This window comes from Nicotiana tomentosiformis, chromosome 7 (assembly GCF_000390325.3).
Source record: "Nicotiana tomentosiformis chromosome 7, ASM39032v3, whole genome shotgun sequence".
Taxonomy (NCBI): domain Eukaryota; kingdom Viridiplantae; phylum Streptophyta; class Magnoliopsida; order Solanales; family Solanaceae; genus Nicotiana; species Nicotiana tomentosiformis.
The window spans coordinates 35,613-62,909 of record NC_090818.1 but is presented as its reverse complement, the minus strand read 5'-3'; the positions used below and the strand labels follow the sequence as shown (position 1 = coordinate 62,909).

The following is a 27,297-nucleotide window of genomic DNA, read 5'->3' as shown; positions in this document are numbered from 1 at the left end:
TTGGGGATAAAAATAATTTTCACCCAATATTTTTGTAATAATATGAATCCAAATGAATATTAAGTATTATTTTATAGCATGAAATTCAGGTATAATTTATTGTTTTCAAACACACATTTTCTTTTTCTTTTTCAAACAGAGTTTCACTAGATATTCTGGTATCCACATAAGAAATTCCCCCATTATTCTGCAGAAAATTCTTTCTTTGATCTAAGCACCAAACTGATCTTCCGTAGTTTTAACGAAAGTCCAGCACCTGACTTGCTAATCAATCCTACTTCCTCCGAGTCTGACGCCTCCCTTTCAACTAATAAGTCCAATCATTCCATTTCACTTCCTTCACACTCCATTTCCCATCTGCCATAACAAGAACCAAAAGACTGAATTGTTGAATACACTCCGGACTAACGGAATCATTCGATCTCAGGTAACTGATTCTCTATACCCTTTTGAAATCCAACTTCACCCTTTTCAATTCTTTGTCTTTGGTTGCAATTTTCTAAGCTCAGAAAGGCGAAAGATTGTACCTTTTTTTCTATGTGGGATGATGAATTCTGATTCAGTCTCCCTCATAGCATCAAGCAACAACAAGCCAATGGCAATACCCACAAAAGAGGAAGAAGAAGACCCACCAATTTCCACCTCTTTGCTTTCTTTTGACACAGATTCTTCTTCCACATTTACTCCTCCTAAACCCCCTTTGACTACTCTAATTTTCACTGCTCTAATTCTCGTTACTTGTATAGCTCTCTCTGCAGCTATTGCCTTTGGTTTCCTCTTCTTTTCCTCCTCTTATTCACATCCCTCTCAACCCATTTCTGATGTTGTATCACGGCCACTCAAGAAACTCAAACATCCAGTTGTTCTCTTGATTTCCTCAGATGGGTTTCGCTTTGGATATCAGTACAAAACAGATGTGCCAAATATCAATAGATTGATTAGGAATGGGACAGAAGCCGAACTGGGTTTAATTCCTGTGTTCCCAACTTTGACTTTTCCTAATCATTACGCCATTGTTACTGGTTTATACCCTGCTTATCATGGTATCATAAACAATTTCTTTCTTGATCCCAATACTGGAGAGGCTTTCAGTATGGGGAGTCATGATCCCAAGTGGTGGCTTGGGGAGCCGCTTTGGGAGACTGTGGTCAATCATGGTCTTAAGGCTGCTACTTATTTTTGGCCTGGCTCTGAAGTAATTAAAGGAGGTTGGACTTGTCCTGAAGCTATCTGTATGAGGTATAATGGTTCTGTGCCGTTTGAGGAAAGAGTTGATACTGTTCTGAACTACTTTGACTTGCCAAGTGATGAAATTCCGTCGTTTATGACGCTCTATTTTGAAGATCCTGATCATCAGGGTCACAAGGTTGGCCCAGATGATCCTCAAATCACTGAAGCCGTTGCAAGAGTTGATGGTATGATTGGGAGGTTGATCCGAGGTTTAGAAGAAAGAGGGGTTTTTGAGGATGTGAACATTATAATGGTTGGCGATCATGGTATGGTTGGCACTTGTGATAAAAAGTTAATCTTTTTGGAGGATTTGGCTCCCTGGATTGAAATTCCAAAGGATTGGATACAATCATATAGTCCATTGCTTTCCATTCGTCCGCCACCAAGTTACTCCGCCAAGGATGTGGTTACCAAGATGAACGAGGGTTTAAAGTCGGGGAAGGTTCAGAATGGTCAGTATTTGAAAGTCTATTTGAAGGAGGAGCTGCCTGCCCGGCTGCATTATTCTGCAAGCGATCGGATACCACCCATCATTGGGTTGATTGATGAATCATTTAAGGTCGAGCAGAAGAGCTCAAAAAGGAAAGAGTGTGGTGGATCTCATGGGTATGACAATGCATTCTTCTCAATGAGGACCATTTTCATTGCCCATGGTCCTCAGTTTGCCAGGGGCAGTAAAGTGCCATCTTTTGAGAACGTTCAGATTTACAACCTGGTCACCACAATCCTTAATATACAAGGAGCATCCAATAATGGGACAACATCATTTCCGAAGACGATTCTTTTACCCAGCCACTGAGACATTTTTGACAAAGCTAATTAGGGATGGATTCTTCATGCTACTAGAGGTGAGAGAATATCATGTGATTTTTGTATGCTTCACTTAACAATTAGAGAAAAAAAAGATTGTTATAGTTGATTTAAGGTGATGCACCTTGTACCTCGTGGCATGACTTCACTTTTATTGGCTTCTGTAATTAGTCTATTAGGTGTTGCAGCTTTTATTTTATAGCTGGCCTATTTTTAAATTACTAGATTGTGGCTGTTGTGTAGATAGAGAATGAATCGATAAAGGAATGTCCTTCGATATATTTGTTAAACATATTCATATTCTATCTTTTTTCTAAATGAAAAAGTTATCAGTATCCATATTTTATCTTTTACTCCATATGTGGTATGTATTTTGTTTTCTATCATCTCGTTACCTTTGTTGATTTTTGGCGTTTCTTTTTTTGGTTTTGGGGTGGGTGGGTGGGAACACTCTAGAATGAGAAAGATTTCTTTCTCCTTTATTCATATGATGTTCCGTCCATTGTTTTTGATTGATGAGTTGATAAAATTGAAACTGCAAATGATGGAAGCAGCAAAGTTCATAACTAGATAAACTTTAAACATTTTCTTTGGGACTTAGAGTGAAATGGACTCATCTAAATTCGTTCAGTGAAAAATCGTCACATATCTGTTTGCCATGTGTGATTGGTACTAGGAACTTTGACTTCATAGTCCGTGCTCTTGATCATAGGTTAGGCTTACATTTAGCTTGTGCTGCCATTTTTGTTGTTCCTGCTACTATAACAAGAGGATGCTGGTGCATGTTTCCTAGTGTCGCATTGTCAAGGCAATAGTCTTGGACGGTGATTGTTGTGATTAACACATTCTTATTTTCATGAAAGTGTCTTTATTTCTCTGGACTTGCTGTTGAATCCCGTTTTCATGGTTATCCCTCCCCGTGGCACTCTTTAGAGAAATTCGTAATGTCATACCTGATCTCAAAGATGTTGTTTCTATATGCATTTCCGAACCAAAATAGCCTGCTTTTAGTGGATAACTGTTATTACTTCTCGTTTCTTTTCTTCTTTATAGAGAAGTTGTTTCTTCAGCAAGATGGACCTTTCAAGTGTTTGTCAACTCATAGAATTCGATAGTTATTTCACATTTTTCCGCATAGATATTTGATAGTGGTTTTCATTTGATTTGGATATGAAAAATGCTCCCTTATAGTTCGGGTGTGCTTCTTCTGTGTCTGTTAATGTTGGATCACTGAGTACCTTGATTCTAGTTGGTAACTCTTAGCGGAGCTTTTATATCATATATTAGCAGAAAAATTAAGCAACTAAGATAGGACTGGAGATTACATTAAGATCTTTTCTTCTTTTCTCCATTGATAGGTCATATGTTTGCTTTAAGAAATGAAAGATACCTAATATTGTCATAATGGTCAATGCATTATAATGGTGTAACTGTTTGGCTGTCATGTCTGATAGCTGGTAGATTATGAGTAGCATATTAGATTAGTGAAGTAAGCCCTCTAAAACACAAATGGAAAGCAACTACCTCAAGTGCTTAATTCCTCCTAGCATTATGAGTTGTAATTTTCTTCTAAAATTCCTTAGAAACATAGCAACAACCCAATAAAAACACAAAAGTTCTTCCAATCTAATTGGCCTTTTTTCTCCTTTTTTTTTTTTTTTTTTTCTGAAGATAGCTTCCAAGAAAGGCAATAAGAAGCACCAAAGAGTTGAAGTGTTGGTCGAATAACCAAAGTTGGAATAGGCTAATGCATGCATCCAAACGCAGCCTTAATGTAGACCAACTATCAAAATATTAAAAAAGAAAAGAACAGAAGAAAAAAAAGAAATATCAAAGTAGACTGTTTTCCTCGTAAAATATGGTTCACAGAAATTCTTCACATGCAATTTGCTTTTATGTTTATGATGTTTGTGTCCAGCCTTTTTGAACAGTAGTACACCATTTTCACACAATAATGCCAATATCTCCGTAGGAACACACGAAAAAATCAAATTGCCCCTTCAATTCAATGGCTTTCGTTTTCCACATGGTAGGGTCTGAGTTTCCATTGATATAACTTGGAGCATACACAACCTTGTTTGTGTACATATAGGGAACTAAGATTGCCCAAAAAGAAAGTTTTAAAATGAAGTAAAGGAAGATTCAGAGGAAGAAAAAAACATCTAAAAGGATCTTACTTTTTGTTTCCTACATCTCTGAATTTGTGTTCATCACCTTAAATTGCTAAGTGAAGCATACAAATATTATCTCACATCCCTAATTAGCTTTCTCAAAAATGTCTTAGTGGCCGGGTAAAAGAATCGTCTTTGGAAATGATGTTGTCCCATTGTTAGAAGCTCCTTGTATATTAAGGATTGTGGTAATCAGATTATAAATCTGAACATTCTCAAAAGATGGGACTTTACGGCCTCTGGCAAACTGAGGACCATGTGCAATGAAGATGCTCCTCATTGAGAAGAATGCATTGTCATACCCATGAGATCCACCACACTCTTTCCTTTTTGAGCTCTTCTGCTCGACCTTAAATGATTCATCAATCAACCCAATGATGGGTGGTATTCGGTCGCTCGCTGAATAATGAAGCCGAGCAGGGAGCTCCTCCTTCAGATACACTTTCAAATACTGACCATTCTTAACCTTCCCTGACTTTAAGCCCCTGTTCATCTTGGTAACCACATCCTTGGCGGAGTAACTTGGTGGTGGACGAATGGAAAGCAATGGACTATATGACTGTATCCAATCCTTTGGGATTTCAATCCACTGAGCCAAATCCTCCAAAAAGATTAGCTTTTTATCACAAGTGCCAACCATACCATGATCACCCACCATTATGATGTTCACATCCTCAAAAACCTCTCTTTCCTCTAAACCTCGGATCAACCTCCCAATCATCCCATCAACTCTTGTAATGGCTTCAGTGATCTGAGGATCATCCGGGCCAACCTTGTGACCCTGATAATCAGGGTCTCCAAAATAGAGCGTCATAAACGATGGAATTTCATCACTTGGCAAGTCAAAGTAGTTCAAAACAGTATCAACTCTTTCTTCAAATGGAACAGAACCATTGTACATAAGACATAGAGATTGGGGACAAGTCCAACCTCCTTTATTAACCTCAGAGCCAGGCCAAAAATAAGTAGCAGCTTTAAGACCGTGATTGACCACAGTTTCCCAAAGCGGCTCCCCGAGCCACCACTTGGGATCATAACTCCTCATACTAAAAGCCTCACCAGTATTGGGATCAAGAAAATAATTGTTAACAATACCATGATAAGCAGGGTACAAACCAGTAACAATAGCATAATGATTAGGAAAAGTCAGAGTTGGGAACACAGGTATTAAACCCAATTCAGCTTCTGTTCCATTCTTGATCAATCTATTGATATTAGGGGTATCTGTCTTGTACTGATACCCAAAGCGAAACCCATCTGAGGAAACCAAGAGAACAACTGGACGTTTGAGTTTCTTGAGTGGCCTAACTGATACATCATCAGAAATGGATAGAGAAGGACGTGAAGAGGAGGAAAAGAAGAGGAAACCAAAGGCAAAAGCGGCAGAGACAGCTAAACAAGTGACAAGAATTAGTGCTGTGAAAATTAGAGTAGTCAAAGGGTGTTTAGGAGGAGTAGACGGGGAAGAAGAATCTGTGTCAAAAGAAAGCAAAGTAGTGGTGGAAATTGGTGGTTCTTCTTCTTCTTCCTCCTCCTTTGTGGGTATTGCCATTGGCTTGTTGCTTGATGGTAGGAGGAAGATTGAATCAGAATTCATCATTCTACGAAAAAAGGTACTGTCTTTGGTGTAGTTGGATTTCAACAGGGTGTCCGGAGAATCAGTTACCTGAGATGGAATGAGTAGATTCTTCAATGGGTAACACAGTTTCTGAAGTGAAAACTGTGGGCACTATACCTTCTTCTGGTGTGTATTCAACTGTTCATGTTTTGGTTCTTGTTATAGCAAATGGAAAATGGAGTGCGAACAAAGTGAAATGGAACAATGGAATAGTTGAAGGGCCTGCTTCCGAGGAAGCAGAATTACCAAAGTCAGATGCAGGACTTTCCTTCTGACTACACAAGATTAGTTTGGTAATTTGTTTAACGAGATATACATAATTTGTACAACAAGGCAACAACAATAAATTAGGGTGATTTGCACAAATAGGCTATTTCCGTGACACCATTGATAAAAATGAGACTGTGCCGCAAAATCACAAATAGTGATGACTCCCATAGGCATCCAACTCAAGAATTGATCTTCAAACTCTTATATAATGTGAAACAAAAGAATGAGGAACTCGTATATTGATATCAATTTCTGCACACCTCATATATTACACAGTTGAAATCAGTAATCCAGTGTAAGAGGCTAAAAAACAGGTTTAGAACCTGCACTCAACTTGGTACGAATGAATTACATCATAACCAGTTAGATTCAAAAGGGTAAAATCTGCCGAGGATTGTCGAACTCCAGTCAAGAACCAAAATTTTCCTCTTCCCTGTTTTCGAACCAATTCTGATAGCATCATAATGGTTTTGCTTTTGAATTCTATAATTTGTGTTTCAAAATCTTCTTTGATAATTTTTCTGCACAAGTTTAAAAGGCAACATATGTATTTTTTCCTTAAGAAAAGGAAAGATACCTAACATTACGTTGATGTAAAGGTTAAAAGAATGAAAAAGACGAGTAAGATTTGGAATAGGAAAAGGTCAATGCATTATAATTGTGCAACTGTATGGCTCTCATGTCTGGCAGCTGGTAGGTTAAGAGACAATTGGACAACAACCTAAAGACAATCTTTCTGGAACTTCCAATCCCAAGTTATATGAAAATGACCATGATAGTAGTAACTTAACACATTGCATAAGGAATACATTTCTCCTCATTCCATTTTCCTAAATCAACGACTTTTAGTCTCAATCATGAATGTGGAACATATGCAACTCTTCGCCCAAAGAAAATCAAGACTACATTAATAATTGTTGGAATTTTAAAGAGCTGAATTTCTTGAGATATAATTTTTTTATTGTTCTAGACCTTATCAAGGATACGACCAAGGCCTTTTCTTTTTCTATTAACTATAACGACATTGCCATTTGGAGGATGTTAGGAATGTAGGGGAAAGTTATAAATTTCTCATAACTTAATAGTTTTGGTTCGAGTCTTATATATGTATTGAAAAATTCATTATATAAGTAAAAATAATTAAATTTGAAACTAGAAAATAAAATAAATCATAGTAAGATCTCAAACTTAAACTCATGAAGTTTCAGTCTTACATTTTAGAAAAGTAATAGTTATAAATTGTTTGATTTCTGAAACTAAAATTCAGTGTTTGAATTCTCCTTATAACCTTTCCTTAGAAACATACCAATATCCTCACAATTCACAAACACCAAGATCTTCTAATCATTGATTTTTTCTCATTTTTTCTGTGAACAGTTTTCGTTGAATTGTTGAAATGTTGACCAAAGGTTAAAATCATGCATCCAAACGCAGCCTTAACGTAGATCAATACTAAAAAATAAAAAAGAAATATCTAAGTAGATAGTTCTCGTCGTAAAATATGGTTCACACAAAATCTTCACATGCAATTTGCTTTTATGTTTATTATTCCGGGTGTGTGTGGTCAAGCCTTTCTGCAGTAGTTGAACAGTAATACACCATTTTCACATAGTAATGCCAATATCTTCCATAGGAACACACGAAAAAAATCAAATATCAAATTGCCCCTTCAATTAAATGGCTTTCATTTTCCATCTCACTGGGTCTGGGCTTCCATTGATGTAACTTGGAACATACTCAATCTTTCTTTCTGTGTATATATACGGAACTAAGATTCCCCAAAAAGAAAAAGAAAAAGAAAAAGCGAAGGAGGATTCAGAGGAAGATATTAAAGAGACATATTAAAGAATCTTACTTTTTGGTTTTTCTATGGCTGATATAATGGGATTTTCTCTGAACTCTTTACGCTTCTCTTCTTCTTCTGCTTCAAATTCTTCATTGTTAACCTCATTCTCTTCATCTTTGAATTCTATTCAAACATCAAATCAAAAGTTGCATAAAAGGGCTGTCTCCCTTTCTGATTCTCCTTCTACTTCTGTCGATTTCGTTTCCGGAATTACCTTAAGGCCCAACAAGCGATTTCCTGCTGTTAAGGTAAAGATTCTTGCATTTTACTGAGTTTTTTTCTCTTTTTGACTGCCTGTTATTATTTCAATTAAATGAGGATATTGTCAATGTTTACGGTGGCCAGTAGTTGTGCTTAGCTCATTAGAGGTTTGAGGTCTTTTACGCTTCATATTTCTTTGCAAGTTATTTTTTAGCAGCTGAAGGGAGCATTTTAGATATGCTGCTGTTCTTGTTCTTCTGTTTTAACACCAAATTGTATTCAAACCTTGAAATTAAGTGTCTTTGTTATGCTGATTTTAGTAATCACTAAATTAGTAGTCAAGATGTATATGATTAATGGATAAGTTGGAAGGAAGACCATGGGAAACAAGGGGTCAGATTCCAGCAGAAAGGCAAAAAAGCTAGGTGATTTCTTCCTATATTTGCTTAAGCGTTAGTGAGAAAAGTTACCCTGGATGGGAGGATGTAGGTATGGAATAGTTGAAGGGCATGCAAGTTGGACATCGCCATTATTCCAAAAAATGAAGATGCATATTATTAATCATCACTTTAGTTATGCAGAGACTTGAGTAATTCACCACATATGTTATTTAGCACAATGTTCTGAAGAAGACATCACGTTTATTGGGTAATCAAAGGACATGGTTTTATTTATGGTGATTATGTTCGAGAAAATAGCACTCTACAGAATGCTAGTAAAACAAAAAAGTTATAACACCGGCGGGCCACTAACATTAGCATCAACATTCATAGCGGATCAAATATTTGAATGACAGAACAGACTAACTTTCTGCAAGGGCTTAGCATTTGGTGATAAGAATCCCCAGGTGAAGTAGTCCTCGTTTCATAGGGTACTGCATAATTATAACTTTGACTGACTGCATTAACCATTGTCTCTTATGACTGAGAAAGCTTCTGCTATGATAATGCCAACGGTTGCGCCCCTGTAATTAAAAGCCACATGCATAATTGTCTTTTGCTATTTCTTCTATTCTTATTATCAATTCTATTTTTTTTTCTTTTTAAGAAAAGTTAAGTTAAATTCTGGATTATTCGAAGTTCTCGATGATAAAGTTCTCTACTTGCGAGTTTTTTTCCCCAGATAAGTTCAGCCTAGAATGACTTGGAAATTGACTTTTTGTAAATTAGCATAGGTTGAAGTCTCTAGACTCTACTGCTTCTGTTGTTAAACTGGCGAAAACAGGAAACTGAAAAGGTTAGGTTGGGAGAAGAGTTCCTATTTCAAGGATCAAACTCATTCATAGGTGTTTCTGGTTGTTCAAACATTGGTCTGCATAGATAATAGGCATGGAAGTCATGCACTTACCAACCATGGCATGCTGTCTATGACCCTTTGTAGTATTTATGAGCGTTGTTTTTTGAAACTGCCAAACTGTTCAAACTTTGCTGATTTACGTCTGGGCTTCCTTGTGCCCAAACCCCAAATGGAGACCTTGGCTCAAGGTAGCAACCTTAGATGCCAAACCCGATATGCATCCTCACTTGATACAAAGGTGGTTTCTGGACCATGTGGTGCAGTAATTTTGCATTTTTACTGATGCTTGCTTTTATATGTCTAATCCTTCTCCATTTGACTATGCCATCCAACTTTCCCCTTTGAATAGGTCTTTAGTTTTCGAAATTAACTGGTGGGAAATAGGGGATAGTTAACACCGCCCCTAAGGTTACTATTCAGGTTCTCGATTCTATTCCAACAAGCTTGTTTATTTGCTAGCGCATCTTAAAAAGATTAAAGATTAACTCATTTCGAACAATGACAAACTTTGATAACCATAAATTTAGTTTCAGAATGCAACACAGTTTTTGTTATAGTAATTTTGATATAGCGTGTTTCTATTTTCTTTTGAGAGTTCAGCTAGAATTTTCATTACCAAAATTGGTTCATTACTCATCCTTACTAAATTTAACCATCTAAAACTTGGGTGGACTGGTTTCAGCAGAGATTGGTAATTATTTTTGTATTTCATGAACAAGTAGATGCGTTTAGCTGCATGTGGACTCTACCTTGCTTTGGACATGTGAGAAGGCACGCGAGAAAATATGTTATTGATATTGGATGATAAATACAATACAAGAGGTCCCTATTTATAGCTATACACTACAAGGAGATATTACTCCTCTTCCAATGTGGGACAAGACTACACTATACATATCTATAAACTAACACTCCCTCAAGCCGGTGCATACACATCATATGTACCGAGCTTGTTACACATGTAACTAATACGAGAACCAGTAAGAGACTTAGTGAAAATATCTGCTAGTTGATCATTCGACTTTACAAACTTTGTAACAATATCTCCTGAAAGTATTTTTTCTCTGACAAAGTGACAGTCGATCTCAATGTGTTTAGTCCTCTCATGGAACACCGGATTTGACGCAATATGAAGAGCAGCTTGGTTATCACACACTAGTTCCATCTTGTTGATTTCTCCGAACTTTAACTCCTTGAGCAACTGCTTGACCCAAACTAACTCACACGTCGCCATAGCCATGGCCCGATATTCGGCTTCGGCGCTAGATCGAGCAACTACATTCTGTTTCTTGCTCTTCCACGAGACCAAATTACCTCCTACTAGAACACAATATCCAGACGTAGAACGTCTATCAAAAGGTGATCCTGCCCAATCAGCATCTGTGTACCCAACAATCTGCTCGTGGCCTCGATCCTCGAATAGTAATCCTTTGCCTGGAGCTGACTTTATATACCGAAGAATGCGAACAACTGCATCCCAGTGACTATCACATGGAGAATCCATAAACTGACTTACAACACTCACCGGAAAAGAAATGTCAGGTCTAGTCACTGTGAGGTAATTCAATTTGCCAACCAACCTCCTATATCTCGTAGGGTCTCTAAGAGGCTCCCCATGTCCAGGCAGAAGCTTAGCATTCGGATCCATATGAGAGCCAATAGGTCTGCAACTCATCATTTCAGTCTCCTCAAGAATGTCTAGGGCATACTTCCACTGTGAAATAACAATACCTGAGCTAGACTGAGCGACCTCAATACCTAGAAAATACTTCAATCTGCCCAGATGCTTAGTCTGGAAGTGCTGAAAGAGATGTTCCTTCAGATTAGTAATACCATCCTGATCATTACCAGTAATAACAATATCATCAACATAAACCACTAGATAAATACACAGATTAGGAGCAGAATGCCGATAAAACACAGAGTGATCAGCCTTACTACGAGTCATGCCGAACTCCTGAATAATTGTGCTGAACTTACCAAACCAAGCTCGAGGGGACTGTTTCAAACCATATAGTGACTTGCGCAATCTACACACACAACCATTAAATTCCCCCTGAGCAACAAAACCAGGTGGTTGCTCCATATAAACTTCTTCCTCAAGATCACCGTGGAGAAAAGCATTCTTAATGTCTAACTGATAAAGAGGCCAATGACGTACAATAGCCATGGACAAAAAGAGACGAACATATGCTACTTTAGCCACGGGAGAGAAAGTATCACTATAATCAAGCCCAAAAATCTGAGTATATCCTTTTGCAACAAGACGAGCCTTAAGCCGATCAATCTGGCCATCCGGGCCGACTTTGACTGCATAAACCCAACGACAACCAACAGTAGACTTACCTGCAGGAAGAGGAACAAGCTCCCAAGTGTCACTTGCATGTAAAACAGACATCTTGTCAATCATAGCATGTCGCCATCCTGGATGAGATAGTGCCTCACCTGTAGACTTAGGGATAGAAACAGTGGACAAAGAAGATATAAAAGCATAATGTGGTGACGACAGACGATGATAACTTAAACCGACATAGTGGGGATTAGGATTAAGTGTGGATCGTACACCTTTGCGGAGTGCAATTGGTTGACTAAGAGGAGACAAGTCCGCAGTAGGTGCAGAATCTGATGCGGGGCGTGAATCACCTGGGCCTGATGCTGGATGTGGACGACGATGATAAGTCAAGAATGGTGGAGCTGCAGAAGGTTGAACTGGATTATGTGGAGGAACTGGAGCTATAGGTGGTGGAGCTACAACCGGAGCTGTAGGTGGTGGAACTGGAGCTATAGGTGGTAGAGCTACAACTGGAGCTATAGGTGGTGGAGCTACAACTGGAGCTGTAGGTGGTGGAGCTGGAGTGACTGAATCTCCAAAAGATGAAACTGGTAGTACCTCAGAAATATCTAAGTGATGACCTGAACCTGTGAAGTATGATTGGGTTTTAAAGAAGGTAACATCAGCGGACATAAGGTACCGCTGGAGGTCAGGAGAGTAGCATCGATACCCCTTTTGTGTTCTTGAGAAACCCAGAAATACGCACTTAAGAGCACGAGGAGCTAATTTATCTGTTCCTGGAGTAAGGTTATGGACAAAACAAGTGCTTCCAAAGATACGGGGTGGAAGAGAGAACAAAGGTAAGTGGGGAAACATGACAGAGAATGGAACTTGGTTCTGGATAGCTGAAGATGGCATATGATTAATAAGATAGCAAGATGTAAGAACGGCATCCTCCCAAAAATGCAACGGAGCATGAGATTGTATGAGTAGGGTACGAGCAGTTTCAATAAGATGCCTATTCTTTCTTTCAGCTACCCCATTTTGTTGAGATGTGTACGGACAAGATGTTTGATGAATAATCCCATGAGATTTCATAAACTGCTGAAATGGGGAAGACAAATACTCTCGGGCATTATCATTACGAAATGTGCGAATAGAAACCCCAAATTGATTTTGAATTTCAGCGTGGAAGGTCTGGAAAATAGAAAACAGCTCAGATCGATTTTTTATCAAAAATATCCAAGTGCACCTGGAATAATCATCAATGAAACTGACAAAGTAGCGGAATCCTATGGTGGAACTGACCCGACTAGGACCCCAAATATCTGAATGGACTAAAGTAAAAGATGACTCTGCTCGATTATCAAGACGCCGAGGGAAATGGGAGCGGGTATGCTTACCGAGCTGACATGACTCACACTCTAGAGCTGACAAGTGAGATAAACCGGTTACCATTTTCTGAAGTTTTAACAAACTGGGATGTCCCAACTGTTTATGTAATAAATCTGGTGAATCAGTAACATGACAAGTTGTAGAAGGAAGACAAGATGTGAGTCCATGTGATTTAGCAAGGATAAGGTAATAAAGTCCGTTTGATTCACGCCCGGTACCAATGATCCGCCCCGTACTGCGTTCCTGTTTGAACAACAGAAGCTATCTCAGAAGATGTCTGCTTACATGCTTTATACTGAAGGAACTCAATATACTTTGCTAAAGAAACCATCCGACTATTCAAAGCATCGGTTCCCATGTCGCTACAATTTGTAGTAGTAGGGTTAACTTGAAATAGTGGAAATAAGTAACTCCTGTGAGAAAACTGAAGAAATAGCTTGAAAAACACTGTTTACAGCAGGAAAGCAGGAAAACAGAACACTGTTCTGTGCCGGAAACACTGTAGCTCGCCGGAAAATTCCAAAGTTGTCGGAATTTGTTGTAACAGGATGGATAGACTCAGAATTCCTTTGCGAGCAAGCTGTCTTGAAGAAATATTTTCAAAAAATGGCCAAAAAGGTCACTGTTCACGCCGGAAAAATATAAAAGTGGTCGGAATTTGATTTGAATTAGATGGGTAGGCTCGGAATTTTGAGGAGAACACACTGTCCTGAAGAAGCTTCGAGAAAAAATGGCCGGAAAGTGGCCGGAACCCTCGCCGGAAAAGTTGTTGCCGGCGCATGGAGGAGCGTGGTGGCTTTTCTGCCGGATAAAATTTCAGGGGTTGGTAGTCGGAGGGTGATCTACCTCGTGGTGGTGTTGGTTTTAGCACAACACCGACAGAAAGTGACTTTCACTTAGACAAGCCTTAGGTCACCGAAAAAATTACACGATGACTAAGTTCTTTCTTCCCGGTTAACGCTGGAATGACGCACATCGATCTTTTCTCACTAATGCTCTGATACCATGTGAGAAGGCACGGGAAAAAATATGTTATTGATATTGGATGATAAATACAATACAAGAGGTCCCTATTTATAGCTATACACTACAAGGAGATATTACTCCTCTTCCAATGTGGGACAAGACTACACTATACATATCTATAAACTAACAGGACAAGTTAAATCCCTAAAAGTCTTATTTACACATTTTTGTGCCTTTTGTTCAATGCTTCTTAGGTACATGCTACTGTTACTCGAACTGAGGAACCAAAATGGTGGGAGCGAAATGCAGGGCCTAACATGGTTGACATTCATTCTACAAAAGAATTCTTGGATGCTCTTAGTCAGGCTGGAGAAAGACTTGTTATTGTAGAATTCTATGGAACATGGTGTGCTTCCTGCAAAGCACTATTTCCCAAGGTAAGCACTTCTTTCTGCACCCATTATGAAAGCCTATAATTTTCCCTCCATGCTGTTATCTCTGATGTAAAAGAGCAAGTTTCAAGAAGATAGTTCATCTCTTTCAGCAACTTCTAAAGATCTTATTTTGGTAGCTGTCTACTCATATGAAGTGGGATCATTATAATCTGCTCTATACGTCCATTTAGAATATAATTCCATGGCATTGACATGGTTGTGATGCTTTCTGGTTAGAGGGGCAAAATCACATTTTCCTTATAACAAGTCGTTTTCTCTTGTGGATCTTTTCGTTGGGTCTTGTTATGGGAAATGGTAACGTTTGTATTCAATGTAGCACAAAGATGTTCTAGTAGATTCTGTACAATAATCCAGTGGCTTAAAGTGTGAAAAAAGAAGAAGCAAGGGTATAACCATTTCTAAACATGTCGGCACTCTAACAAGTCTAAAACCGATTCATCTTCACATACAAGATCCATTCTGCACCAAAAAAAAAAATAAAAAATGCAGTCTGCCTTCAGTTTTTGAATACAGTTGTATTTCTCTTGTGGATTTTGTGCCAAAACTTGGTTGTTTATTGTAAAACTTTCGGGGAAAGCTACAGTTTTTAATCATTTACATCTCAAGGTTATTGATCATAATGTCCAACTAAAACTGGCACTGTTTCCTTATTGTCCTGCATAACAGTTTATGTTTTCTTCCCTCACTTTCTCTCTTATATTTGTTCTCGAAGGATCTCAAATTGAGTTGAACAATGGTTTGAATTTTCCATTAGCCACTTTAAGAAGATATCTGGTCTTTAAGGTTGCTTTCTCTGCTATTCTCAAGAATTTGATTTTGCATTTTTCACTTGGCAGCTCTGCAGAATTGCCCAGGAGAACCCCGAAATCATGTTTCTGAAAGTGAATTTTGATGCAAATAAGCCAATGTGCAAGGCTTTGAATGTAAAAGTCCTTCCATATTTCCATTTCTATCGCGGAGCTGATGGACAACTAGAGTCCTTCTCTTGCTCACTGGCCAAAGTAAGACATCTGAAAATTTGTTTTGTTTCCCTATTTGGACTTTATTAGCTACCGTTTACCACTTTCATTCAAGATGAATAACCTTTTCTGCGGTAATTATTTATGTAGTTTCAGAAGATAAAAGATGCAATACAATTACATAACACAGCCCGTTGCAGTATTGGCCCGCCAATAGGAGTGGGAGATCTCACTCTTGAACTCCTTTCTGGGACCAAGTGATATACCTGCAGCAGCTTCTGCGTAGAACTGCTTACGTGTTTCATCTCTGTATCAATAGCTTGCACTCGAATAGCCACGTAACCCATCTGTATCTGTGATGGAAACTATATAGTCATTTTTCATTGTTGGTTGCTACATTTTGCGCCATTCTAGGTAATGATGTAGTAATATACTCCATTCTTTGAGACGATTGTGGTAGTAATACTTGCAGCATATATAGATGGAATTTTGTTCATTAATTATGGGAAAAAAGTGAGTCGAAAACACTACTTCCTGTCATTTGTGATACTTCTCAATCTGTACTCATGGTATAATGATACACTGTTACCTTTATTTCCTCTTTGATAGTATTCGGGTACATTGTGGACGAACGTGTGGTTTTGATTGTCTTGTCTATATTTACATTAATGGTCTTGTTGCTTTCAATATCAACTATGAATGTGGTATCAGGGCTAGCTGTTAGGAGGACCGATGATTTGAGAATATTTATAGATGAGGAGGAACAAGGCGGTGGTGGTCAATGGCCTACCAACGTGCATTTGAGAGAGACTGCATCTTCTTCATTTTCTTCATAATGTTATCACATATGTTGTAATTGTAATCACTGTGGCTTTTAATTGTGAAATGGTCAAACCTGCAGCATGTTGTGAACCACCTAAACAGGGTTAAAAAAAAAAAAGACTTCATTAATTTACTTAACGATGGTAAGTTGATATTCTTGGTGTAAACAACCAGTGTTGGTAAGTTTTTACCCTGAAATAGTATGTTTGTGCAACGAGTTCAGATAAGTTGCACCTTGTTTATGCTACTTGTCAAATCTCAATCAAGTTACTTCAACTAAATTGTCAGCGACACATTTAGTTCTAGAGAGTAACATATGCAGGTTATATATGCAATTTGAATTACTATACAATCCAACTTAGAAACTTGGAATTACAGGATGTTCTTCTACGAGTTTTATTTAAAGAGGGATGAATTGGTAATTCGCATAACATGTTTACTGCATCTAGATAAACTGTAAATGAATGATCCTTGAACACCTTATGTTTATTGAAATCTTGTATCCTGCCGACGGAAAAGGAGAGAAGAAGTGGTATTTGATCTACAAATCAGACGAGTTGCTTCTAAGAAGCTTATTAAGGTATGTGCATATTAAAAAAGAAAGATATTGTTGGCGATTTTTAGTCCTAATGTGTTGTAATGAGTACTGATAATATATGTTGATCTGTGTTAGATCTGAGAAATTTAGAATGATAATGAGGAATTGGGTATTGGGATAGAGTTTAATGAAATGACATTATAATTTTTTTATACAAATTTGAAATGATCGATGCGGCTATCAATGAAAGCATGCAGATCTGGTACGTTGTATACTTTTTTGGGATCTACTGTTACAGGTGCTACTGCAGTTTCAATATCAGATAAATCAGATTCTGACATCACCAAATTGTGGCATATGCGATTGGGGCATATGAGTGAAAAATGTCTTTCCATTCTCAGCAAAAGAGGTCTCTTATGTGGCCAAAGTACCAGAAATATGGAGTTCTGTGAACATTGTGTGTTCGGAAAGTAGAAAAGAGTTAGCTTCAAATCTCCAGCGATTAATAGAACAAAAGGTACTTTGGATTACATTCATTCAGATCTTTGGGGTCCTTCACGTACCCCATCAAAAGGTGGTGCCAGGTATATGTTAACTTTCATTGATGATTATTCAAGGAAAGTTTGGGTTTATTTCCTAAAAAATAAAAGTGATGTTTTCTTAAATTTCAAACAATGGAAAGTTTTGATTGAGAAGAAAACAGGAAAATAGGTTAAGCGGCTTGGAAAGATAATGGCTTGAAATTTTGTAATGATGAATTCAACGAATTTTGCAAGAATGAAGGAATTGCTCGACATCGTACTATGAGAATGACACCTCAGCAAAATGGTGTGGCAGAAAGGATGAATAGAACTCTTTTGGAAAGGGCTCGCTGCATGATTTCAAATGTTGGGTTGACAAACGCCTTTTGGGCAGAAGCTATCTCTATAGCCTGTTATATTGTCAACCGAACTCCTTCTGCACCTTTGAACTTTAAGACTCCAGAGGAAATGTGATCAGGTACTCCTGCTAATTATTCTGATTTAAATATATTTGGTTGCCCTGCATACATGCATGTAAATGATGAAAAATTAGAGCCAAGGGCTAAAAAGTGCATTTTCCTTGGGTATGCATCTGGGGTGAAAGGATACCGATTATGGTATCCTGATCCCACGACACCAAAATTTATATTTAGCAGATATGTAAGCTTTGATGAATCCTCTATGTTACATTCTAGAAAAGAGTCTTCTAGTTCTTGTAATACAGACAAAGGAAAGAGTACACAAAATTAGGTGGTCTGAGTCAAAGCCCGAGAAATTAAATCGGGATCGTGTTCGTGGGTCGAGGACTAAGTTTGGAATTCAAAAATTGAGAAAAAATCCTACTCTGAGAAAAATGCACTACCGCGTCGCTGGGCGCTAGCGCAAAATTCCTGCAGAGTGAAAAAAATTAGCTCTCTGAAAAATCCCATGTGCACGGCGGCGCATTGGGCGGCACGCTAGTATAAAATAGTGCCCAATTTTTTCCACTTTGGCTTAGAAAGAGTAGTTTCATCCGGGCATGTTCCTACAAGGTATAAATACTCCAAAAACACATTTTTAGAGGACTTTTGACATACGGAAGATTAGAAGAGCATTGGTGTGACGATCCGATAGGTCGTTTTGAGTACTAGCCTTAGTTTCTATGTTTTGAGACCTATCATAACTTAATTTGATGTTATATGACTTGCGTGTGTGGTCCGTGTCGCTTTTCGGAAAGCTTTTATGTGAAATTTGGAAGAAAACGTAATTTTTGACTTAAAATGAGGCTAGAGTTGACCACTATCAACGTTCTAGGTAAACAATATTAAATCGGTGTTTTGACGATTTCGATAGGTTCATATGATATTTTGCTATAGTATAGGATTGTGCGAAGTGTGCTACCACAGTTCTAGTCAGGTGATTACGCCACAAGAATAGCAACTAACATGTTTGAATAGGAGATCAATCAACAAATAATCTCTAACATCATTCCAAATTGCTCACGAAGGGAATACAACATAAGAAGTATGATAACATGAATCTTAGCAATCGATTCAAGACATATAATAGCTTAAACACTACCCCGAGCATGGATAATACCCTGGTATACGCACATGGGCTCCATCCCCTCATATGTGCTCCACCCATAGCATGTAGCTTTCACTAATAACTCATGCAACTAGTGCCTCAACCAAGCTTAGGTAAGATAATTGCCTCAAGCAAGCTAAATGAGTACTCTAGAAAGCCCTCCCCGCGTGAATCAACCTCCAGATGGCTCGAATCTAGCCAAAACAACTTTATAATATCAATAGAAGCCATAGAAAGCAAGCCCAACTAGTAAAGCTAAGATTTTGATGCAATTATACAAAGTCAGCCCTAGGCCCGCACCATAGAACATGACAAAACTCACAAATACTGAACACTTATTCCAATACGAGTCCAAATATTTGTGTTTCATCCAAATCCAAACCTCAAGGCGTCAATTTCCAATCTCTAAAACCATAGTCAAAAACCACCATAATCCACCTTTAATTCACATAAACTAGGTGTAATAATCCATGGATAATTAATATCTAACACCAAAATCCATTAGTGCACTTACCCATTAAATTGTTGTGAAATCCCTCCAAAAATAGCATATAGCCAATATCCATAACTCTAAATAATGAAAAATGATAATCCAAAATGTCCAAAATGTCGCATTTGCGGAAAATCGATTGGAGATGTGGGAATGGCTTATTCCCCGACCAACAACGTCTGCGGTCCTCTTACCGTTTCTGTGAAATCGCTTCTACATTCCAACTTCTGCATCTGCAGTCTTCCCCTTGCCTGCAGCCCAGTCCGCTTTTATGTAACATCATCCACTTCTGCGGCTTTGTATATGTGACCACAATTCCGTAGATGCGTAAACACGAGACTCAACAATCTTCAGCAATGCCAACATAACCCAAACACACCAACCAATCCCAAAACATAACATGGACCTACTCGAGACCTCGAATCATACCAAACAACATCAAAACCACGGACCGCACCTCAATTAGAACATAAGGAACTAATCCAAATTTTCAAATTCAAAACTTACGTCGAATATGCCTACAAAATTTAGAATGACCTCAAATATTACATTCTAGTCCCAAATGACACGACGGAACTATTCCAACTCCCGGAACCACAATCCAAACATCATATCATCAAAATCAACTCATGGTCAAACCTATATCTCTTATAAACCTTCAACTTACTAATTTTCACCAAATAGAACCAAATCAACCTAGAAAACCCCAAATCAAAATCCGGGCATACAGCTAAGTCCAAAATCACCTTACAAACCTATTGGAACCATCAAAGCACCATTCTTGGGTCATCTACATAAAACTCAAACAACACTTACAACTTAAGCCTCCAGCCAACGGACTATGTGTCCCAATTCAATGCAAAACTCCCCTGAAACCAAACTAACCATCCCCCGCTAGTCTGATAATCACAAATACACATATGTAAAGCATCAAATGGGGGGAAACGAGGAAAAAATACATAAAATGACCGTCCGGGTCGTTACATAACACCATTATCTCCAATCACAACCTCCTTATAACTACACCGCCGAGCGTGTCTTTCAACACTAACAAGTGAGGATCATCAAACTATCGAGCCTTGATATGCTCCAACAGTGATGAGTGTGCCACAACACAAGCAAGAACCTTGTTAAGCTCCAAAACATCCAACTTGATGAACCGGTTGGCCAAAGCCTGAATATTCATGGCTTGTGGCCTCTCCACTGTTGGTAAAAATGCCACACTATTTATGCTCTCTGCTATTCTACTCAAGCCATCAACCACAACATTGACCATCCTCGAATGATATAATATGATGTTACCATAGTCTTTTAATAAGTCTAACAATCTCCACTGCCGCAAATTATGGTCTTTCTGCGTGAACATGTGTTGGAGACTCCGATGGTCGGTATAGACCTCACGTAGAACCTCGTATGGATAGTGCCTCCAAATCATGAGAGCGTGAATAGGGGATGCAAACTCCAAATCATGCACAGGTAATTCTTCTCGTAAACCTTTAACTTACGAGACACATAGGCAAACACCCTACTGTCCTACATAAATACTGCGACAAGTCCAATACGCGATATATCACAATACACAGTGTAAGATACCGAACTTGTAGGAAACACAACCACTGGGGCTATAGTCAATGCAGTCTTGAGCTTCTAAAACATCGCCTCACACTTTTCGGACCATCTGAAAAGCGCACCCTTCTAGGTCAACTTGGTCAATAGGGCAGACATAGATGAAAACCCCTCCAGGAACTGATGATAGTAAGCTACCAAGAAGCATCAAATAACTATAGATGAAGTAGGATTAGGCAAGTTCTGAACTGCCTCAATCTTCTTATGATCCACCTTGATACCCTCGTACAACAGCTCATGACCCAAAAAGGCGATCGAGTCTAACTAGAACTCACACTTTGAAAACTTGGCATACAATTGACGATACTTCAAAGTCTGAAGCACTACTGTAGGTGCTGCATATGCTCCTCTCGACGGCAGAAGTAAGCAAAAATATCATTAATGAAGACAATCATGAAGGAATCCAGATAAGTCTTGAACACTCGATTCATCAAGTCCATAAAGGCCGTCGGGGCATTAGTCAAGCCAAATGACATCACTAAGAACTAGTTGTGACAAAATTGAGTCCTAAAAGATATTTAGGGACATATCATGCCCCAATCTTCACCTAATGGTAGCCAAATCTTAAATCAATCTTTGAAAACACCTCAGCACCCTGAAGATGGTCAAATAAACCTTCAATCCTCGACAATGGATACTTGTTCTTGATAGTGACCTACTTTAACTTCCGATAATCTATGCACATCCTCATCAATCCGTACTTTTTCTTAACAAACAATAGTGGCGAACCCCTAGGTGAAACACTCGATCTCATGAATTCCTTGTCAAGCAAATCCTACAACTTATACATTAAATCTTTCAACTCAGCTGGAGCCATACGGTACGATGGTATAGAAATGGGTTGAGTGCCCGAAACCAAATAAATGAACAAGTCGATACCCCTGTCAGGTTGAATACTCTCCAAATCTATAGGAAATACCTCAGGAAACTCACTCAAGCCCCATACCAAATCCATAGGAGGAACCTCTGCACTAAAATCACGGATATAAGCCAAATATGCCAAACACTCCTTCTCGACCATATGTTGACCCTTCAAATATGAAACCACCCTACTAGTGGAGTGACCAAGAGTCCCTATCCACTCCAATCTACGCAACCCCAACATGGATAATGTCATAGTCTTTGCATGGCAATCCTAGATAGCGTGATACAGCGACAACCATTCCATACCAAGAATAACCTCAAAATCCACCATATCAAACAACATAAGATCAACTACAATATCTAAACCATTAATAGTAACACCACAAGACCTGTACACCCGATCACCTATTATGGAATTCCAAACCGTCATAGACATAGAAACAGGAACATAAAGAGAATCACGATGCATACTCAAATGCGAAGAAAAATATGAAGGCACATAAGAAAATGTAGAACTCGGATCAAACAACAAGGAAACATCTCTATGACAGGCTGATATTATACCCGTAATAACTATATCCGGACAACTACGCCTCAAGTCTAGCTAGAAATGCATAACAACGAGGTTGAGCTCCACCAACCTGAACTCTTACTCTCGGAAGTCATCTTACTGACTGGCCTCCATCTTTAACTATCTGACCCCTACCTCCGGCTACCTTACCTCCGCCTCTAGCTTGTTGTGTCGGTGGTGGAGCAACCAGTGTAGGAATCATGGCACGAGTACCCTATTATTGTATACTGCTATGAAGTTTGGGATTGTACCTCTTGATAAGATCCGCACCTCCACACTCAAAGCACTTTCTTGACTGGCGTGGATACAGAATGAGAGACTAACCCTAATGAATCGAATAACCACCATGATAGCTTTGAATTGGTTATGCACTAATGGGATGTAAAGGTGCACTAAATGCTAGCTGCTCAGAACGAGGTCCATAAGTACCATGACTGCCTGAAGTACTATGTGTGACCTGTAAAGACGACTAAACTGGCCTGATAGGATGGCTTCCACACAAACAAACCTGCCTTTGCCCGAGGCACCACTGTATCCTCCAAAATTACGAGGCCTCTTATTAAAGGTCATCTCCATAGCCTGGCCCCTGATGCGCTCGATCCTCCTAGCGATCTCCACTACCCGGGTAAAAGAAATATCATCCTTGGTCTCTCTAGCCATCTATAACCTAATGCCATATGTAAGGCCATCTATGAACCTCCTCACCTTCTACCTCTCAATAGGGATCGGGATAGTGACATGGTGTGATAAACCTACAAATTTGGTCCAATAGTGTGTAACAGTCATGCTACCTTGCTGAAGGTGCTCAAACTGACTACAGAACTCCTCTCTCTGAGTAAAAAGGATGAAGTTCTCCATAAACAAATATGAGAGTTGAGCCCAAGTGAGAGGAGGTGAACTTGCTGGACTGCCTGAACATACACTTGAGCTGCCACCTCTTGGCAAAACCATGTATCTGAATCACTATGAAATCAACTTTATTGGACTCCACTATACCCATGTTGCGCAAACACTCATGACAATGGTCCAAGACATCATAGGAGTCCTCAGAAGGTGAACCACTAGAGTGAGGGAAAACAACTTGCTGAACTTGTCTAACCTCTGCAACCCCTCACCTGACATTGTGGGTCTCTCCCTGGCCTGTATAGCAACAACAAGTAGAACTGTCCAAACAGGTGTATTGTTGGGGTCTGATACCCGTGAGCCATCTACTCTAGAGTGTGTGTAGCGGGAGTCTGGCTTCCTCCCGGCCTGAGAAATAATTTTGACACAGGAAACAAACCTTCATGTGCCACACTCTTCGTAAAACCAACCATGCGGACTAAGGGGTACTGAAGAACTGGGGTAGCGATTAACTCCTATCTTCTCCCACTGATAACCTTATTTTCTTACTCATTGTTACGATTGTCACTAGTCAATAGCTTTAGATTCTTAGTTAATTTTAGTTCTTAATCATATAAATCTCAATTGTTTATTATCTTGGATAGCAACCAAGCTAGAAACTACAAGAACACTGTTTAAATCAGATCCATGTGGATACGATACTATATTATACTATATTTGACTAGCGGGTATATTTAAGTGTGTGTTTTGAGCTCGTCAAATTTTGGTGTTGTTGCTGGGGATTGGCAATCAATAGTGTTTCAAATAGTTTGTAGTGCTAATTAAGGAAATTTTTCTCTTTTTATTTTATTTTTCCCTTTTTACCGTTAGTGCTCCAAGTTACATGTTTAGATTGGTGCATGACTCGAGCCCATGCAAAAGAAATGCAACCATATGTGCTAGAGATAGAAAAACAACTACGACAGCTGAGGAAGGAAAGAAATCTCATTAAGAAGTTAAAAAAGGTTGGGCAATACTCAACCAAGGAAACTACAGCTGGAGTCGATGATGATACTATAGATTTGGCTATAAGAGAGGCATCTCAACAACAACAAAAAGCTACATGGGATGCTAAGGAAGCAGCTATTAGAGATTCACAAATTATTTGTGAAGAAAAGAGGGGTCGGAGAATTGCTTAAATTCAACCCTTGGCTATAGACCAGTTCAGAAATATTGCTCCCAGGCCTGGGAGACCACTTGGCGATTTTTCTATACCGGTCTACAATCAAGGCCTATCTAGTGAGAGACCAACTCCAGTTGTAGCTAATAATTTCCAGTTGAAGCAAAGGTTGCTTCAAACACTTCAAAACATTTGTGTCTTCATAGGAAAGATGAACGAAGATCCAAACAACCATCTAGTGGACTTCGAGGAGATTATGAACACCTTTCAATACAATGGTGTGTCACAAGATATAGTATACTTAAGGACATTTCTCTTCACACTCAAAGATGATGCAAAGCGATGGCTTCAAAGCTTGCCTACGAGATAAATTAGAACATAAGATGAGATGACTAGAAAACTTCTTGATAAGTATTTCTCATCATCTAAGACATGCAAGTTTAGAAGAGAAATTCGTAACTTCTGCCAGAAAGAGACTGAAACTGTATTTGAAGCATGGAAGAGGTTTAAGGAGATTTTATGTCAAGTGTCAACATAGTGGAATTGAACTCTGGATGCAACTCCAGGACTTTTGGGATGGATTGACATCAGCCTCGCATAGAACATTGAGCAATGTAATTGGAGGCCCGTCGATGAAGAAGACTCCAGAGGAGATAGTTACAATTCTTGATGAGTTATCTAAAGATGCTAATTAGTGGCCCTCTGAGAATGCTGAAAGAAGAAGATCAACTGGTGTTCATCAAGTTAATGTTAATGCATATGTGCGGGTACAACTACATTCTATGGCTAAAGGAATACGGAAGTTGACCTTAGCTTCAATACAAAGTGAACCTCATGCAGTTTATGATATATGTGGAGGAGGATACCCTACTCATGAGTGTCAAGCCTCAGCTCAGGGAGTGAATGTTGTGGGTAATTATAACTTCAATGAAATGGGTCAGAAGCAGCCTGTTTTTTCATGGAGTTGACCTGGGGGTACTGCAAATGCATGGCAACAAATTTTAGGGACAAGGCACTCCTAGTATTGTGAATCAGCAGAGGCAACAATTTCAGCCTCGATAACCCAATCAGTCCGGTCTAGATGATCTCGTGAAGGCCTTTATTGTGAAAACTGATGAAAGATTTGAAGTACAAGGGGCAGCAATTCTACATCTCAAGAAGCAAGTGGGACAGATTGCAACAATATTATCTTAGAGAGTTCTAGGTACTCTTCCTACTGATACAGAGATAAACCCCAAAGAAACAATGAATGCTATAACGTTGAGAACTGGGCAAGTGTTGAAAGATCCTACCCCAGTCCAATAGGATGTGGAACTTGAAAAGGAAAGTGGGGAGTGACTGAAAAGTGAGGTTGATAAGAAGAAGAAAGGCACGAAGGGAGTTGAGAAAAAGAAGAACGAAGAGAATTAGAAAGGAGGAACATGAAGAGATCAAGCACATGCCTGCTATACCTTTCCCCCAGAAGCTATATAGAGAAAAGTTGGACCGGAAGTTTGAGAGATTTTTGGATATACTGAAACAGGTTAATGAAAATTTACCATTCACAAGGGTTCTCTCACAAATGCCTGCTTATGCCAAATTCTTGAAGGAGATCCCGACAAAGAAGAGGAAAATAGAAGAGACCTCAGTGGTCAAGCTCATAGAGCATTGCAATGTAATCTTGCAAAATAAACTCCCACAAACGTGTGGAGATCCAAGGAGTAATAATATACCTTTCTCTTTAGGCACTATAAATCTTGATAAGTCTTAATGTGATTCTAGTGCCTCAATTAACTTAATGGCCTTGTCTATTTACAGGAAACTGGATAATGAGATCGGAGAGATAAGGTCAGCGCCAATATCTTTGCAGCTGGTAGACCAAACGAGTCTAATACCTGAGGGGATAGTGGAAGATGTGTTGGTTCGGGTAGATAACTTCGTATTTCCTTCAGATTTTATATTGGTGAAGATAGAAGAAAACAAGGAGGTTCCCCTCATCCTAGGAAAACCATTCTTAGCAATGGGTAGAGATATATTAGATATACACGAGAGAAAACTTATTTTGCAACGTAATCTTGCAAAATAAACTCCCACAAACGTGTGGAGATCCAAGGAGTAATAATATACCTTGCTCTTCAGGCACTATAAATTTTGATAAGTCTTAATGTGATTCTAGTGCCTCAATTAACTTAATGCCCTTGTCTATTTATAGGAAACTAGAGAATGAGATCGGAGAGATAAGGTTAGTGCCAATATCTTTGCAGCTGGTAGACCAAACGAGTCTAATACCTGAGGGGATAGTGGAAGATGTGTTGGTTCGGGTAGATAACTTCGTATTTCCTTCAGATTTTATATTGGTGAAGATAGAAGAAAACAAGGAGGCTCCCCTCATCCTAGGAAAACCATTCTTAGTAATGGGTAGAGATATGTTAGATCTACACGAGAGAAAACTCATGCTTAGAATGGGTGAGGAGACTGTGACTTTTGAGATGAATGTAGCAACGAGGGTGAAAAATGAAAGACCAGTTGCAAATGTTGAGTGGAAAGTGAAGAGTTCGAAAGAGAAGGCTCCAGTGAGTGAGAAAGATAAGTGTGGGGTGTACCCCAAGAAGGCTGATAAGAAGTTGTCTACATGGATGTGTGCACTAGATCGGGCACGAAGAATGGAGCCCTACTTTTACTAAGACTCTAACTAGATATTCAGGGAAGTGTCCTTCACCTTATGCTTTTTAATTGTGTGTCATGGGGACATGCCATAACTTAAAGTGTGGGTGGGGGATATGTGTATGTATATTAGTTTAAGTTTTCTTGTTGTTAGTTGTATTATTT

The 27,297-nt window shown here is 38.9% G+C and overlaps 4 protein-coding genes across 4 annotated transcripts; 3 read left to right on the top strand and 1 right to left on the bottom strand.

Annotated features, from left to right (window-relative positions):
* The first annotated feature begins 164 nt into the window (after positions 1-164).
* On the top strand, positions 165-2,393 carry LOC104094337 (uncharacterized). Its single transcript, XM_009600258.4, has one exon. The coding sequence runs from the start codon at positions 545-547 to the stop codon at positions 2,027-2,029; it is 1,485 nt and encodes a 494-aa protein (XP_009598553.1). The 5' UTR covers positions 165-544; the 3' UTR covers positions 2,030-2,393.
* A 1,631-nt stretch (positions 2,394-4,024) lies between these two features.
* On the bottom strand, positions 4,025-6,723 carry LOC104094336 (uncharacterized). Its single transcript, XM_009600257.4, has one exon. The coding sequence runs from the start codon at positions 5,809-5,811 to the stop codon at positions 4,321-4,323; it is 1,491 nt and encodes a 496-aa protein (XP_009598552.1). The 5' UTR covers positions 5,812-6,723; the 3' UTR covers positions 4,025-4,320.
* An 899-nt stretch (positions 6,724-7,622) lies between these two features.
* LOC104087348 (thioredoxin-like 2, chloroplastic) lies at positions 7,623-16,121 on the top strand. Its single transcript, XM_070181199.1, has 4 exons — positions 7,623-8,193; positions 14,330-14,512; positions 15,367-15,531; positions 15,640-16,121. The coding sequence occupies exons 1-4, from the start codon at positions 7,969-7,971 to the stop codon at positions 15,748-15,750; spliced, it is 684 nt and encodes a 227-aa protein (XP_070037300.1). The 5' UTR covers positions 7,623-7,968; the 3' UTR covers positions 15,751-16,121.
* A 9,806-nt stretch (positions 16,122-25,927) lies between these two features.
* LOC138895057 (uncharacterized) lies at positions 25,928-26,554 on the top strand. The gene is made up of 2 exons (XM_070179789.1): positions 25,928-26,172; positions 26,287-26,554. The coding sequence occupies exons 1-2, from the start codon at positions 25,928-25,930 to the stop codon at positions 26,552-26,554; spliced, it is 513 nt and encodes a 170-aa protein (XP_070035890.1).
* The last annotated feature ends 743 nt before the right edge of the window (positions 26,555-27,297 follow it).

What these genes read in the sequence shown, in the direction of transcription:
- LOC104094337 (XM_009600258.4), top strand. Translation starts at nt 545, where the DNA reads ATGATGAATTCTGATTCAGTCTCCCTCATAGCATCAAGCAACAACAAG.
- LOC104094336 (XM_009600257.4), bottom strand. Translation starts at nt 5,811, where the DNA reads ATGATGAATTCTGATTCAATCTTCCTCCTACCATCAAGCAACAAGCCA.
- LOC104087348 (XM_070181199.1), top strand. Translation starts at nt 7,969, where the DNA reads ATGGCTGATATAATGGGATTTTCTCTGAACTCTTTACGCTTCTCTTCT. An exon ending in GCAAAGCACTATTTCCCAAG is followed by an intron (nt 14,513 to 15,366) that starts GTAAGCACTTCT and finishes TTCACTTGGCAG; the next exon opens with CTCTGCAGAATTGCCCAGGA. An exon ending in TCTCTTGCTCACTGGCCAAA is followed by an intron (nt 15,532 to 15,639) that starts GTAAGACATCTG and finishes TTATTTATGTAG; the next exon opens with TTTCAGAAGATAAAAGATGC.
- LOC138895057 (XM_070179789.1), top strand. Translation starts at nt 25,928, where the DNA reads ATGCCTGCTATACCTTTCCCCCAGAAGCTATATAGAGAAAAGTTGGAC. An exon ending in CAAAATAAACTCCCACAAAC is followed by an intron (nt 26,173 to 26,286) that starts GTGTGGAGATCC and finishes GTCTATTTACAG; the next exon opens with GAAACTGGATAATGAGATCG.